Source organism: Molothrus aeneus, chromosome 3, assembly GCF_037042795.1.
Source record: "Molothrus aeneus isolate 106 chromosome 3, BPBGC_Maene_1.0, whole genome shotgun sequence".
Lineage (NCBI taxonomy): Eukaryota > Metazoa > Chordata > Aves > Passeriformes > Icteridae > Molothrus > Molothrus aeneus.
Window position 1 is genome coordinate 106,952,343 of NC_089648.1, and position 17,708 is coordinate 106,970,050.

Sequence of the window (17,708 nt, forward strand, 5' to 3'; positions counted from 1 at the left end):
AATTAAGCCAAATAAGAATTATGACTCTTTGAAGAATAACTACACAGAAATGAAAAGAATACTCTAGTCAAAAATCCCACACCTAAACTATTCAGCTGTAAGGAACTGTAACACATGAAAACCTCTTCAATATTTTGACATACTTTGATATCTTTCAGTTATGTTTTGACTTAAGGATTCAGAGGGATTTTATTTAAATAAACTTTCAGATTACATCAAAATAGGAAGAGAGATTATGCAGGTGCTAACTCCACAGTATTATATTACTAAATTACATCAACCTTTAAAATAATACTACCTTAGCAGTTAATTATTTCTGCTGATCTTTAATGTACACCTTTCAGAAAAACTAAAAGTAGTTGATCTTTTGGCAAGCAGCAACATGGACATTAAAGCCAAATTTATGCTGCTGATTAAAAAGCACTGTGGTGCTGCAACTTCTCAAGATGCCTCTACTTTGTGATGGCAACATCCCCACATTGCCACTGTTAATACCCCAGAGCACTCAGAACATAACAATTAAACCATGGTTTATGAAACTAGACGCCCTACATTTTCATTAGGACATTCTGGAAGTTTCCTCATCCCAGCTCTCTGACATTTATCAGACAAGTGTAGCAATTACAGTGGTTTCAAAAACATCCCCAACTTCAGATCTATTAAGTCAGTCATTTTAGAAGTTTCAACATGTAGAAATACATATCATAAGAATGTATGCTTTCAGTGTACACTTCCAAAAAGAATCAGATTACTGTTGGAAAAAGTTTTTCTAACACACCTTTGAGAATTGTTTCAAGGAAAACATTCAACACAAGTGCTTCCCCAATACATTTTTCATTTCACTCAAATCCCTCAAGCACTAAAGTCAAGCCTATTAATGTAGTGTTGTCCTTCAGATCAGTTTTCCTATTGCACTGTTTCTTCTACAATGGAGAAATTAACATTTCAAAGTTAAATATCATGATTTGTAGTTGTGCTTTTGACTTCAAAACATACTTGGAATTATTGTCTCAATGCATTTCAGAGTATGCAAGAATCCTGCACCAAAGCTAACCTTGTTCAAGTTCCATTCTGAACAAAGATCAGTAGTGCTATTAAGCCATACCTAATGGGTTTACAATGCATAATCAAAATAATGTCTCTCCTGTGACTAAGCAGTCACAAGACCAAACTAATTTCACTCAGTTCTCTAAAAGGGACCAACATCAAGTACAAGAGTATTCCCTGACTTCAAAGATTTCTATAGCATCTCATATCCATGCTCATATCCATGCCTAAAAGGATGAGCACTTCTCAATCTTCCCAATCTTCAGTGAACTCAAACCAATTAAATTAAAAACATTATACAAAGTTCTTCTATCATAAGCCTCATAACTTGAAAAACAATTTTGGATTTTGAGATTATAACAGAGTAATTTTCTACAGGAAATCCAGTAAAAGCACACAGTCTCATGGAAAATAGCTGCAGATTTACAGAAACCTTTAAATGCTTCCTGAACAATGGATATTCTCCCTTTCAAATCACACCATTCACATGTTTTATAAAATAGTTATGAAACCTTTTCCCAGCTTTCAAATGTCATGAAATCTCATGCTCACTCATTCTTAAGAAAAGGGTCTCTTATCAATTTACCTTGAAATGCACTGTGATGCTCCAAGGAAGGGCTGTATTTGATGCATGGAGATCAAAGAGTAAACCAATTGGGTAATGCCTAAAAATGACAAGATATTAATTTAATATAGAAGCCATGTATTTAATTCTATGTATCACAGTTAACATACCTGCATTTACACACACACACACACACAGAGACACAAAATAGCTGTTTGACTCCCACTTTATAACTTAGAAAAGTTATACAGGCAAGTTTAGATGACTGACAGGCAGAATTAAGTCTGGAATGTACGTGTTCAATATCTAAACCAGTGGTTTCCAAGCTGTGCCCACAAAACACTGCTACTTTTGCAACAGCCTTAAGTGGCCTACAGCTGCTTTGTGGAACCTTCCAAAACAGCACTTCTGGTTAAAAAGCCTCAGACCAGGAAAAGCACACATGCTTTCAGATGCTTGGGTTCATACCACACTGACCCTTTACATCCTTTCCTTCTTCCATATGTCTGATATAGCAATGCAGAGAATAAGGAGAAGAGTGAAAGAGTGAAAAAATTACACATCTGTAAAAGGGCTGAAAGGTGATAGATCAAGATCAACTCTGTATCTTTACTATCAAATTAAGAAGAATGAAAAGGAAGGAAAAAAATTAATTGGAGTTTTGTATTTCAGTGGCATTCTAGATTAAAGGAGTTACACAAAAAAGCTTGCTTCTGACAAATATTCCCTTCTGTCTCACAGCTTTCTCTCCTTTAAATTCATCAGAATATACAGCCCCCAGCAGTATATGGAACGTATATCACACACACAAAACCTCCACAGGCACTGTAAAAAAGCTCTTTTTTCAGTTTTCTCACACACAGATATTGGCAAGATTTTTGATACAATTTTTTTATTTTACATTCAGCATACCAAGACCCATTCTTTTATCTTTCAAAGATCATAACCCAAAGAGCCTTACTAGCTTTTCATCCTACAAAGAGAGAAACACATGCTGAACTATAAAGTCAGTAGTTTCACTGAACTAATGGGGCTGATCTCAGGTCGCAGACCCAAGCACGTACATAAGTTTTGGAAGTCCTGAGAGCACTAACCAAGAGCGTTGCTTTAACAGCACCTGTGCCAAGCCACTCTCCAGAGCGGTGAAACTCTCACACAACAGTGCTTTAGCACCCCCTACGGGTGAGCCACCCCAAAGCTAAGACAAATTCATCACAACAGCAAAATAAACCACAAAATACTACTCCAATTCCTGAGCTTACCTGAGAATAAAAAGGATGCATATCCAGATTTATCCTGATTCACTGCTAATGCTCGAGTTTTTACCATGAAGATTTTTATCTACTAACTGCCAATCATGTCCTAAACACTTAACAAGGATTCAGCAAAAGTTCCATGAAAGAGTGGTTTTCCAGGTGAGTTAAGTAACAAAAATCAGATTTGATAATTAGATGAACACAAATTTTCAGCATGAACAATGACTTCCAGTTTCTTTCAACTAATACAAGAAAACAACTAAGAAAAAGAAAACCACAACAAAAAACCCATACAAAAACTCCTGCATCAGGTCTTGGCCTACATCTGTATTTTCTAATCAGTTAAGATTACATAGTGAAGTTCATGGAATGAAATTTCTTCATCAAAATCTCTGAGCTTTGCAGAGTTAATAGGTGCCTGATTAAGTGATGCTTTGACCTCTTGTCTTCTGCTAATTTATGAACAGGAAGGGTCAAGCATCCATCCAGTCAGTACTAGAGAGCCACCTTTACAATTACCAGGGCTAGAACACAACCTGCACAAAAGGGACAAAAACTCCACTGAAAGCCATGTGCAAGTGCTCAGACAGGATGGAAACAAGCTGCAGGTGTCATCCCCTAGCATCTGCTGAAGAAACTACTTCAGCACAGAGTGGCACCACTCAGGGAGGGCTCCTGAGAAAGGCTGCAGCTCTCCAGGTTTCAAGCTGCCAGGAGAGCCTGGGGCCTCTCCTGAGGGTTGGAGCAAGCAGAGGAAATGTCCTTGCCTAGAGGAAGTGCACACCAGTGAGGAGCTATGTCACCAAGCTAAGGAGCTGCAGGAAGTCAGGGGGCTGCACAGCACCAGGGAATACAAAGAGATTAATGGCATCTTCACCAAGATCTCACAGAGTGAGAATGTGGAGAGAAAGTGTCAGCAGTCATTGAAGTGGTCAGTGGGGACTCACAGGGAGTCTGGGAGTACCAGACTTGTGTGAACTCTGGTGTTGAGGAATCCATTCAGTGCCAGTAGCTCAGAGTGCAGCTGCAGAGGGAGCTGCAGGTTGAGCTCCACGTGATGGGAGCCCCAAGCAAGAGGCCAAAGCTGGTGCTGACCCTTTGCACAGGAAAAGGCACGGGGACCTGCAGCCCTGCCAGGTGACTGGACACTCAGGGACAGGGCAGGAGCCAATGACACAGAGGAAAAACCCCACACTATCACACACAGACTGTGAGGGTATAAAAGCCCAGGGGTTCCTTGGTTTGGGGTCCTGGCTCAGGGACACCAGCCCAAGCTGTTATTCTGTTTGTACACCTGACTAAGCTCTTTTAAGGATCCAGAGGCTCTGCTATGAGAAACCAAGGGTTGAGCAGGAAAGGAAACCTTGTCTGGCTGTGTGGGTGTGGGGTGTGCAGGGAGCCAAGCGAGGCACCCATCGCTCCCTGGAGCCGCCGGCTGCAAAGGGGCCTGTCCCAGCTCAGGTGGTCCAAGTGTGTGACTGCCAGAGCAGCTCCCAGAGGGACAGACAGAAAAGTTTCCTTAACCTCTGGCCAAGAGAGGGCAGGCCTTCTCCAACCACTGGCAGTGCTTCAGTGTCAGACAAGAGGCTGGAAGTTCTGAGCAAGCATCAGAGCTGTCTGAACAGCACATCCATCCACAGCCAGAGGAAGCAGACATAGCACTATGAGACTCCATCCTACAGGAGAGAGAGCCCATCTGCCAACTTCACTTAGTTAACCTGCAGAGGTTTGCTGCTTGGTGAAAAGTTGCAGATTGGCAAAGTTGTCCTCTGCTTGGATTATTAGTCCTTGCTGTTTACCCACATGGGCACAAATTTTAAGTGCTTCAAAGAACCCCTGAGAGCATCAAAAGTGACTCTACAAGTTCTAGGGGCAAGGAGGCATCTCCACAATTTTGCCATTAAAGGAGACAGGTTCAGAGATGTCTGCAGGTCAGGAGCTCGTTATGCAGCTGGTGCAACAGCAAGGACTTACGTGGCTTTTACAGACATAGGATACTTTTTGGGGATAATGGACTGCTAGGGAGAGATGGAATCCACCTAAGTCAGACAAAAGTATCTTTGCCTTAAGGTTGCCCAGCCTACAACAGAAGTGTAAATAACAACCCACAGATAAATAGAAATTAATGGACACGGGTGGATAGCAAGTGGTGAAAGGTGATAGCTGCAAGGGAGATGTCAAATTGATAAAAGAAGGGAGGACAGAGCCCACCACAAGTATCTACAGAAGTGCATGTAGCTTGGGAAACCAGCAGGAAAAACTAGAGTTGCACATACTATGGCATTACTGGGAGAGTGTTGGGCTACCTGAGGTACAGTGAGACAGCTTGCACAACTGGAATACTGCTGTGGAAGGACAGACATAAGCTGCTTAGTAAAGGCAGGCAGGGCAGATGAGGACAGAGGGTTGTCTTCCATGTCAGGGAGCAGCTTAGATGTATGAAACTTAATAGGACAGACAACAGGTTGGTTGAGTTCTTGTGGTTCAGGAACAGAGGAGGCATAGTAAGGGCAACAGATCATGCAATCCAGGTGAGAAAAACGATAAAGTCTTCTTTAAACAAATTAGTAAGTGTCTACATCACAGATCCTGGTTCCTATTAATCTCTCACATCTTCTGGAAAAGCAACAAATCTTGACAAGTAGTCAAGATTTCTTGATACAGACACTGGATAAACCAGAGATAACCCAAAGCTAAATCTGTTAATTATCTGTTAAGACAAAAGAGTTGTGATTACCAGTGGCAGCATTAGCTGCAGTGACCATGAAATGGCAGAGTTAAAATTCCTGGAGAAAGGACAGTAAGCCAAACACAGACTTATGACTTAACTTCTCATTTCCTCCTGGTGCCCTACACAGTTCAGGTTCAGCCATATCAGATGCATTACTGGACAACACCTTCAGTCCTTCACCTGCAGCCAGAGCACTGAACCTACGCTGTACTTAGAAAAATGCAGGTGTAGTAACATTCCTCCTGTTACAAGAAGTCATAAACCTCCAGCTCTTCCAAATCTTAGGAGACTGTTTTCTAATCCAGTAATCACAGTCTTTGACTGCATCTCCTTCACTGTGGTTGTAGGTTAAATCTCCTGTAGCTGCAGGAGGGTCTAAGATTTCATCCATTTCCTTCTGTAGTCTCTAATGCTGCACAGTCTGATAATCTCTTCCTGAAACTCTTTACCTTGGTGACAGAGACCCTCCTCCACCTCCTGCAGATAAAGAATCCATCTTCTCCTGTCCCAACACCCTCAGCAGGACAAAGAACCCAGGCCCATGTAACTCCAGGCCTGGAGGGCTTCATTTTCCTCTAAGAACTTGACCCAAGCACTGCAGAGCCTGAAGTAGAAACTATGTTTCAGACTTCCTCCAAAATCTCACTGGAAAATGGAAGAGCTGGATCTGAACACATATAGACTCCATCCCAACTAGGTATGAAACTGCAGACTGCAAGCAATAAGACCTCACAGTGCAAAGTAAATAGTTAGAATAAACAATATTATTAACAAGTTCTATTTTATTCTGAATGCACAAGTCATAGCTTAAAAGACTAAACATTAATGCCTGCTATTCTTTCTCTACCAACTACTAGCTCAATCTAATTCCCAGTTCTTGTATTTGGGTCTTCCCCAGAAGAAGTTTCAGCTCTTTATGGGATTACCATTCTCCTAAAATACTGGTTTACAAATAGCACTTTCCTTAGAAAAGCAGTTCCACTGGAATCAGTGGAAGCCTGTTCCTGGCAGAATAGGCTTAGTTTTTCTGAAAGATGAGAGCCTTAATTAGCAGATCATCATTACACTATTTATTTTCATTTCTGCATTCAATGAATTTAATAACTCTTCACTTAATCTTAGAATTACCAGCCACATATTCAGTCTATACCTATATTGTACATTTTTGGTTTTTTTCATTCTACTTTAAACATCATGGTATTTGAAAACTTACAGAAAATATGGATCTATTTGTGGTTGAAGTACAAAGCCTCTCTTTCCTTTCTCGTTACAAGTTCAGTGAAAACTAGTTTTCTTCCAATATTTACCTGGGATTATGAACACACTGGGATAAATGTGGTACTTTGTTTTTTATTTAGGTAGTATCCATGACTCAACATTACTGTGGCACATAAGACACCATTTCCTGTTAAATCCCACATAATTTATTTAGATGTCTAAAGATGGTTTTGCCAGTCAGTTAAAATAAAAGCTCAAAGAGATTGTTTTAATGGGTTTCTCTTTACATATTTTCACTAGGTTGGTCTCAAAGAAACAAAAGACTATAAGAGATCTACTGCATCACCAAATCTACAGGCACTCCATGATGTGATGCTTGCTAATCACAAGACAATCCAGGTTCAGTAAGATTAAAAAAATCACTAGTTTTATTTCCTATGATGAAACAAGAAATAAAAAGAGATAAAAATCTCTTCATCATTCAAAATACTAAATACCTTCTAGATGGCTGATGCTGTCTATACAAAACTAGGAAACACTGCAGTTCTCAAAATATTTTATTTAAAACTCTTTAACAGCAAAAGAAGTAGAAAACCTGATGAAAAATATTTATGAAAATTAATTAAATGAAACAATATCAGTCCAAGTCCCTAACCTCTCACCAAAAAAACCCAACAAACTAAAAACCCAAAAAGATCTTTTTAATAGACTATAAGACAAAATAAAAACAGAATCAACAGCAATTAGTTCAGTAAACTTGATCTAATTGAATTCAACAAACCCTTGAAGATCAATATTAGATTTTTACAGTGCAAGCACGTATCACACCAGTGAACAGTGAAGGCTACTCATGTTTTATTACTGTGATGCATATAAGCTGTTTGCATTCAGCCTACAAAATTATCACTTCCTATCTGTGTTATTACACATCTTTAGGAAGGTGGAATATGTTAAAGGAAGATTTATTTGGCAATTCTACTGCAAGCAACAGTAAAGCCAAACCCACAAGCATTCTGAATTATTTTAACAACGAGAACAAAACCAGTAAGTGCAGCACAACACCTCTGTCTTATGCATACAATAAAAATTCAAGCAGAATAATAAAAAATGAGTTCAACATTAAACCTTTTGTTTTTCCCCAAAACCACACATTTTTTACCCTCCTCTTCTATTGCTATGTTTGAAGCCCAAAGGAGTGATTACTTTAGGAAAACTACTGACACTGTGCTAAACCTGGGAACTCTCTACATGATAAAGTGCATAAAGTACAAAGTTCAGTAAACTCACCATTTCAGTGGTGTACCTTCGTATTCAAACCATATTTCACTAACTTCCTCCTGTCTCATAACTTTCTGAAAGTGCTTCTTCACTTTGTCTGTTACCAGTGTCAAGTAGCTTATCCTTGGCAAAAGCAACTGAAAAAAAATTATAGAAGCTTTAAGTGTAAATAAAATACACTAAACTAGTAAAAATCTGTAACAAATATGCATTTTCATAACCAATATTCAGCTGGCATTCTTTTCTTCCCCTTTTTAAGGTGAAACAGTTTACTTTTTAATGGTCAATGAAATGATGTACACAGAAGATGCAGAATAGTAGTATCCAATATATTAACACCAAAAAAAGTAAAAAATTAAGTTCTTGATTCTTTCAGTGGGGTGGGGGGAGAACAGTGGACTTCAATTTCTGATTTTCTGTATTTAAATAATGAGGTTTTAAACCTTTTTATATGAACACATAAGAAGAGATTATAACTTCTAATTGAAAAGAATGAGAATGTGTATCAGCTATTATTCAAAATGAAAATTCCTACACAAGGAAATAAAAACAAAACCTATGAAAACTAGATGCTCAAGGGTTTGGTTTCCAAGTGTTTGTAATTCCAATAGCTGTCAATTTCCATTTCCTTTGCACTGGGTTTGCCATTTTAACCTATTACAAGGTTAAAAGACTACTATTATTCCACTATTTAACCTTCACCCGGGAACTAAAACCAGAAAGAAAATTGTAAATATTTTATTAGCTGAAACAAGCTTTGTCATATACTATCTTCTCTTCTCAAGTGTATACTATCCAAATCAGAATGTTGTGCTATTTTTATTTGCAACATCTTCCCTATCACCTCTTTTTTTAAAGCATTATGCCCAGGAGTGGTTAAGCACTCAGTACCAATCAGTGAATTGACTGATGACTGTGTGGCACACTCACTAGAGATAAATCAATCCCTAAGCATTAACAAACAATGCTTTTCAGTATTTAGTAACCTCCCTTCAAAATATCAATTCACTTTAGAGCAGACATTTTAAATTAATAGTATCCATCCTGTAAAGTTCTGCTTCATAATTATTAATAAAATAGATGGGCCTAAGGTATATCTAGATTATATGCTACATGTTTAGAGAAACATTTCTTTTCTAGTGTTCCTCATAACCAGTGCTGTTTCTTAAAGTATTTACCTTATATATTTTCCTTATATATATGAATAATGCCAGGCCTTAAGTGAATGCCTGTGGTACAGACATCCTAAATCATGTAAGGATATATTTTGCCTGACAGAAAACTTGATCTCTGCTGCAACATTCTTCCAGAATTTCTCCAATAACTAGACCACACTTTGATATATAAATCAGATAATATTTTGGCCCTGATAATACAATTTGTAAATACCCAATTCATAAAGAAGTATGGAGAGTACATCAAGTTCCTGGAAGAACAGATTAATCTTTTTGATAATGCTGCATTAGGTTACATCTGTGACACAGGTAAACTTCACAGTTTTATAAAATTACATAAGGCCAAGTCTCACCCCTGTCACAGTCATCATGTCAGTTAACACTCCATTTTTCATGTACCATATGGTTTTCTTTTTCCAACTGCTGCTTTTATTACCATCATCACATTGTTTCTACCATGTTTCATAGGAGCAATGTAATCAAAACACAGCCTTCATTTTTAAAAGGCAAACAAACTCCATAAATTCAATGAAGTTATGTGCACATTCAAGTAAGAATTGTTTGGTACTTTAATGACATAAGCTTATCCTTTATTTACCTAATTGCACATATCTTCACTGATTGTTCTTGAGACAATACAGTCCAGGCTATACCAATCAAACCCATGTATTTTTGGCAATAATTTCATGTTATTTCTGCATGATATGTACAGTTAAATGAATGCTGGTGTACTCTGATGAGACTTACTAGGACTCTTACAAAAGCCAATTTTCAGCACGCTGCATGTAGCACAGCCATGCTGGAATTGATAAATATATTAAAGCATTATTTATTGCAACAGTGTTTCACATAATCCTTTAGATTGCATAATTTCCTCCATAAAATACTATACTTCAGTTTATATTGTGAAAGAACAACCCAGTTTCTACTTCAACAAAATTAGAGAACACAGACAATAACCAAACTGCTTTCAACTGAATTTAACAGAACGTGGCCAGCACTCCCAACAGGCTTCAACAAAAACTGTACAACTGTACAAAACTCAACAGTTAATCAGATTTACAGGAATTACCTGGTTTCCTTGGTTTCCAGAGATGCTGAGCATTTGTAGAACCTACTGAACTCTTTCTTTGGCCCTCCCAGTTCTTTTACCTTGATACAGTTATCCCCTTCCATAGGAGAAATGAAAGGATCTAATTCTACCACTTTTCTAGCTTTAATTTATCTAGCTTTTATTAATCTTAGAGATTTACAAGTATACTAAATCTGTTAAGTGAGATCTTTAAGAGCAATTTAAACACATTTTCACTTTGTTACCCCTTTTAATATCCTTTCCCCACCCACTGAAAGATAGTAAGATCATGGGTTCTCTTCATTAAATTAAGAGAAGTAAATCTCCAAATTCATCACTAAGCAGAATAAATCCTTGCAGCCATCTCTAAATGTTATCCCCAAAAACTACACAAATCTCAACACCTTCCTTTTGAATACTATGTATTGCTACAGAATTTAATCACAATAACCAGGAATGTTTTCTTATTAACCAGGAGGCTAAATGAATAACAAAGGTATCCTAATGCCAAAGTAAATGCTTGCAATATAACTTTGTGTAAGGAGTGCCTCTCCAGGAACATCCACAGGTTTTGTGGCACAGCATGCAGTATTTTTACATGCAAAGCACTAAAATAGAAAAATTACAGATTTAACAAGAACTGGACTGGTCTGATCACTAAAATGTCAAGGGAGATCAAACAAAACATCCTATCTTGCAATGACTTCATGTTGCTCTCTCCTACATATATCTTAACAAAATAATACTTTTGACACCAAGCAAGCTAAAGAGTGGTCCTGTTAAAGACCAGTCCCTGGGGCAGAGCATCATTCTAAGACTGTATCCTGCTGTAATTTTGTTCTTTATACATCTGACAAGTCTCAGCCAATGAGTCACTGCTTCCTTACTTTTTTCATCCTTCTTTAACTGTTGCTTGCAGCAAGAGGCAAACAGTCTATAATTTTAAAATAAAATGCGTAACAATTTTAGGATGAGAGAAAAACCAGATAAATCAGCAACAAAAGTAGTTCAAGCAAACTGTTCCTAAATGTGCTGCCACTCAAAACATAACCATCTGCCTGAAACACTCCAAAGAAAATTGATGTATCCATTTCTAGCATAACTGCAGAAACCTACCCCACATGACTGCATTAAGACACAGGACAATGTTTTACTGGAGCTGCCCAGTCTTTATGTCACCACTCTTTCCAAAAGACAGACAAGTTAATTTTAAATTACTTATCCTACCCCTGTGCTGTGCCAGAAGGTGATACACACAACTTCAACTCCTGTGCTGCACTAACCCATCTGACAGACAGGGCTCTCCTGTCACACCACTCACAAAAACCAAAATCCATCCCACAGACTTGGAGTTGTTTTTCTAACTCCTCGTCCCCCAAGTCTGTGTCATCCTTCATCTTCATAAAGCTCTTCCTCAGAGCAGAATCCTTTATCCTCTCTCAACTTAATGATGCCAGTATTTCCTTCCCATGCAGTCTTTCCATTTATGAAAGGCAGTCTGGAATAAAGAGGCTGTATCTATACTAACAAGTAAGAGGAGCCATATAACACTGAAGAGCTGATGTCAAGGGCTGGAAATGTTAACTACATGTAGTTTTCTACTTTACCCATAATTTTACTTTGATTTAGCTCAAGTTTGCTCCCATACACCAAATGTCCACTAGCAACTGAAGCCAATCTGCTCCTTCAACTTCACATGAAAATGATTCAACCCATGGGCTGACTGCTCTGTGATGCCAACCTGGGCACAGGAAGTGGGAAGAATGAAGACTTATTTCAAACACACTCCAGACCTGAACAAAAACATTAATGCAAACACACTCTGAAACTATCAGAACTATACCATGACTTAAAACCTTGATTGCTATTCTGCCTGATAATATTATAAATCATTGGTCCCTCATAAGACACAAAGCTGTATTACCAGCTCCAACATGAACTGAAAAATTAAGAAGGTAAAATTTTAGAACTGTTATCCATGAGTAACCACATTTTGCAGAAACCAAAAAATAAGCATTGAGAATTTTTGTGCACACTTTACATGGAGTAAATAAAAGAAATCCTATGACCTTAAAACCATTTTCTTGACTTAGAAAGCTGGCCACACCACAAGGATAACATGGTTTCATGCTTTCCAAGCGAATGTTAAACAGATCAAGGCTCTAAGCCTCTAAACTTAAATCCATAACTTTCAAGTAGCTCTTATACAAATATGCAAACATATTTTAGCTCATATGTATAATTTAAAGTCTCAGACTTTTAGGTTAGATGTATTTGGCAATAGGTCAATAAATATGAACGCAGTGCTTATCTTTCAGCAGTGATGAAACTAAAATATACAAAGATGAGCACTATTATTGCTGAACAAAAAGCACCAATAGTTTATTAGGTTTCAAAACAACACATGCAAATGAGAAACTGATGACCCAAAGATGCTATAAAGATGCTATTGAACACAAAAAAAAAGAGATCCATCCAGTGTGGAATGGGATATGATAAGGTTTAAAAGTTTCAGAATCCCAAAAAAATTAAAATGTCAAGATTTCCTTTCCATATACTCGTTACATTTCAAATTTGCATTTCACTGAATCAGCTAACATTCTTTCTCAATTACATGTCTATTAGGTGCTGAAAGAATGAAAACTGATGAGAACACTATAAATAAATACATCATTATGGAAGGCACTTCCATGTTATAGCTCAAATACATCCATCATCCCTTTTTTATCATCAGCTAGCAATCCTGTTCAGGCAGTGTTTTCTTTAGCCATTACAGTTGTTTTTCTTATTTCTTTAAAGTCCAGGCTGCTGGACTTTAAAGAAAAGAAAATGAGCAGAAGTCATCCACAGAGATAGTGTTCATCAGCAGTTTGTGTTACACAGGTGACCAACCTTAAATATTAAGACTTCTTAAGTCTAATTAAATTATTTCTGTATTAATAGAAGTTCTCTCCCTTTGACTGCTCATTATCCAAGAACATACAAACTCACATCCAGCCTCCTCCTTTACCTAGTCACTCATTGATTTCCTAAGAATTTTTTCAAAGATCTTAATGACCAGTGATAAGTTTCTCTCACTAGTGACACAACTTGCTGTGAAGAAAGATTAAGTCACACAGCATGGTTGTATGTTTACTTTCAGAAGCTACCAGGAATAAGAAGAAAAAAGCGGGTTTTTTTCACAATATGCAGTAGTAGACATGAAGAGAATGAAGGAAACAAACATAACCACGGCTTTGGACTATTTGTGACTACCTTTGTCATACTCACATAGTAGGGGTCAGCTTCCCTTTCAGTTATCTCATCCTGATAGAGAGTGAAGCAGGTCGGTATTCGCCCAAACCACACATCTCGAAGTACATCTTTGTCATCTGTCATTCTTCCAATGGACAGTGAAGCACATGTAGATCAATTTGTTTCTTCAGCTACAAATGTAACCCATTCCCCCCCCCAAGAGAAAACAAGTCAAGACGACTGCAAATAAAATACATCTTGCTAAAGGTTCTCCCATAACTACGTTCCTGCAGGCTGACCAACCCTGTCACCGGGGCATTAAATGCATCACTTGGTACAAAGAACGGGATGAATTAAGTTCCCAGCTACAAACACAGGGTGGATAAGGAGTGAAACGTAAATGAGTATTTCCTAGGGCTGCATCATGCCCCAGCCGCAGATTCCCGTTACCGCCCGGCAGCTCCCGGTACCCCGAGAGGCCGCGGTGCCGGGGCAGAGCCCGTGGCCGCACACGGACACCGAAACGAGCCGGGCTCTCCGCCGGGGGCGGGGACCGGCCCGGGGGTCACCGAGGCCGCAGGACGGGCCCCAGCATCGCCAAGCGCCGCGCTGAGACCCGGCGCCCTCCGGAGCCCGGACAGGCCCCGCAGGGTCTGTCGGTCCGTCCGTCTATCTATCCGTCTGTCTGTCGGTCCGTCTGTCGACCTCCCTCCCTCCTTCCCTGCCGGCAGCCGGCCGAGGTGAATCAGCGGCGTTCCCGCCCCACGGGGCCGGACCGGGCAGCGCCGCGGCGGCTGCGCCAGGCGCGCTGTTCCGGGCAGCGGCCGGGCCTGGGGGGGCCCCGGGCGGGCAGCCCCGCCGAGGGGCCCGTGCGGGCCGGGCCAGGCCGGGCCATGCTGTGCGGGTCGGGCCGTGCCGTTACCTCTGTCGCGACCGGCGACGCCGCCCGCCCGCGCGCGGGGCAGGAACTGAGCGGCGGCCGCGCCCCCGCCGCCGCCACGCCCCCGCGCACGCGCCGCCCGCCGCGGGGCTTCCGCCCGGCCCGCGCGCCCGCCCCCGCCGGCGCCGGAAGCAGGAAGCGGCGGGGCGGGGCCGGGCGGTGGGGGAAGGGCTGGAGCCGGGAGCCGCTCCAGGAGCTGCTCTCAGAGCCGGTCCTGCAGCCACTCCGGGAACCGGTCCCCAGCCGCTCCGAGAGCGCTGTTGGTGCTGCAGCGGCAGCGCTGGCGGCGGAGAGCCGCAGGGCCGCAGCCGTACCGGAGCCGGCCATGGGCCCCCTTCTGAGGCATCGGCGGGGCCGCTCAGCCGATGGACCGCGCGTTGGAGGATTTTGAGCACTTAATCTCTCTGTTTTCTCTTACCCGATTGTTCTTTTTCTACTTGCCCAAGGAAGTAATCATAGCGCCAAGGCTCACAGAGTTCAAGGAGAGCTTGGACAATGCTTTCAGGCACATGGTGTGACTTCATGGGGCGTCTGTGCAGGGCCAGGAGTTGGGACTCGATGGGTCCCTTCAAAACCAGAATATTCTGTGACTTTTTCTGTGGTAGAATCTTACCCGCGGTGATAGATGGAGCAAGTCCAGAGAAGGCCACAAAGTTGCTGAGAGGACTGGAGCCCCTCCCCTACAAAGACAAGCTGAGAAAGGTGGGGCTGGAGAAGAGAAGGTTGTGTGGAGACCTCATGGCAACCTTGCAGTATCTGAGGGAGCCTGCTGGGAAGCCAGAAAGGCACTCTGGGTCAGGAACTGTGGTGACAGGACAAGGAGGAATGGGGACAAAGTGAAAGATGGGATGACGCTGTTGAGTCAGGGATGGAATGAATGACTCTAGTCATCAGAAGGTGAAATAGAATCTGTTTATTAGGAAGAAGTTGTGACTTTTATAGTCTGATTTGATAAGCTGATACTTGATTGGTCTCAAAGTGAAAACTTCTCATACTATTGGTGAACTATGAACAGCACACTTTGGAGAACTATATCTATAAACAATGGTTACAGAAAGAAAGATAATAATTGTTTGAATTCTTTTTTCTAAGTTTCTTACAGCTTTTACACAGCTTCCCAGGATTTTCTTGGGAGAACTATGCTTCTCTCTGTTTAGAGGATATGTGATGGGAAATTTATTTAAGGTATTGGGAAGAAATCCCTTACTGTGAGAGTAGTGAGGCACTAGGGTAGGTTGCTCAGGGAGGCTGTGGATGCCCCAGTTTTCAATGCCAAGTTGGATAAGGCTTTGATCAACCTCGTCCAGTCAGAGGTGTCCTTACCCGTGGCAGGGCAGATTTGGACTAGATAATATTTAAAACGCTTCCAATCCTTTATATTCTATAATTCTGTGATTTTATACCATGGTCATGTGAGGAGTACCTGTTGCCACCAGTGACACCTCTTGAATACCAAAGCATCCTTCTGGATTGGTTTTTATCAGCTCGGTAGATGCTGATAAATTCCACAGTGAATTCCACCTGTGCACTTCAAAGAACATCTCCCACAATTCTGTTGCTCTGCAAATCCCCATCTCAACGTCCTACAACTGTAGGAGTGCAGGGGAAGACCGACCCTGGTGGCGGGGAGCATGAGAACTCCCAAGGAAGATTTGTATCCTGTTGTGCTACACACTAGCAGTTTGTCCGGGCTGGGTTGTTCCCTGGCAAAGTGTACAACAGCAGCGAGCGAACGAACATCTCAGAGCGGGTGTGGGATCCCATCTCAGTGGGATGAGAGCCGATACAGGGCAGTTTTAGACGATGCACGGGTGGCAGTTTCAGTAGTGCCACGTTCTGGCCGTGCTGCCTTGTGGCCACCAGATGTCATGCAGCGGCCACGGCTGCTGAAGGAGTCTTCGGGAATTCGGGAACTAGCTGCAATTATTACAGACTTTCGGTGGGGTTTACCCAAAGGCTGGCATTTTAATAAGTTTGTGTGTTGCTGAGCCAACAGTATGATTTGCAGAATTCTAGTACTTTTTCTGTCATCTGAAGGATTAGAAAAGTCTGACAGGCTCATTTTAATTTTTTCCCAGTTTAAATGAGATCATCATGATCACCTCTATTTGGTAAAACATAATATTCCAAACATGAGGCCTAATAAAAAAAATATCTCTTTTGCTACTGCTCTATAAGCAAAAAGTTAAGCTATGGCACTTTTGTGATTTGGGACATACACAAGGAAGCTTTCCTTGCCTTTTCTCTCAATTTTTCTGTGACACATGGGTTTAAAAAGGAGGTAAATGTTGTAAACCTGGAGAAAACTTAGGATTTGGTATGGCCTGCCCCAAGGACAGGGAAAGAAGGCACAGAGCACATGTGATATTGCAAGGCTTTATGCTCTGAAGGGACCAGTTCCCTTACACTTCTGAATATAGGCAACTACACTCACCTTGCATGTGTTTGGCATGATGATGGAAGGAGAGAGGTTCCTCCAGAAGTATTTTCTGTGCACTGAGAACAGTTTTAACTAGTGTGGATGGGGTGGAAATTACTGTCTTGCAAACCTGGAATGGCAGGAGCTATGCACAGAACTGATTCCACAGTTAGAGACATCCAACCCACAAGCACTGCACATTTACTAAAAGCTTCTCTGTGTGTTTCTGCAAGGAACCCCCTTAATGCTGTTAGAGGTCTGCTGAAACCAGTCTCAGGAGGATGCTATGAGATGCCAGCACTACTGGAAAAGCAAACAAACAAACAGAAAACCCTGACCAAACAGACAAAAAAGAGCAAGATTTTTACAGAGATTTTTCCTCATTACATCATTTGCAAGCTTTCAGAAAGCTTTGCACATATGGATATCCCTACAGGAAATCAAGGAGAAGCACAGGGTTAGTCTTTGCCCTTTCCTCCTATGAGCTCCTCAGAGCTCTCCTATAGAAAAGGGTGGTTTTGGTAGGATCTGTAGGCTGAAGGGTTTGATTGATCATTGTAGCAGCACCACGAAAGGTAATGCCAGGTCATTTATTTTCTCACAGTCAGGGAGGAGTCTGCAAGCTAATATCAGTGATCCTGTTAGGATGTGACTCCTTGATGCTGCCTGTGCTCACCTCCTGAGGTCTGTCTTAACCCCCACTACTGCAGTTCTTGAAGCACAACCTTGGCCTGCTAGACTGTGCAATCAGCATTCTGTTGATTACTTACAGT

General features: G+C 41.1%; 1 protein-coding gene across 2 annotated transcripts in view; it reads right to left on the reverse strand.

Moving 5' to 3' along the window:
• The window catches only part of ATG5 (autophagy related 5), a 74,992-nt gene extending 60,419 nt beyond the window's left edge, over positions 1 to 14,573 (reverse strand). For both annotated transcript variants that reach the window (XM_066547549.1, XM_066547550.1), the window contains exons 1-4: positions 14,499 to 14,573; positions 13,613 to 13,767; positions 8,105 to 8,232; positions 1,634 to 1,712 (exon numbers count right to left, since the gene is read on the reverse strand). In XM_066547549.1, coding sequence (XP_066403646.1) covers positions 1,634 to 1,712; positions 8,105 to 8,232; positions 13,613 to 13,720 — 315 coding nt within the window. In that variant the 5' untranslated portion in view covers positions 13,721 to 13,767; positions 14,499 to 14,573. The remainder of the gene's footprint in view (positions 1 to 1,633; positions 1,713 to 8,104; positions 8,233 to 13,612; positions 13,768 to 14,498) is intronic.
• Positions 14,574 to 17,708: the final 3,135 nt, after the last annotated feature.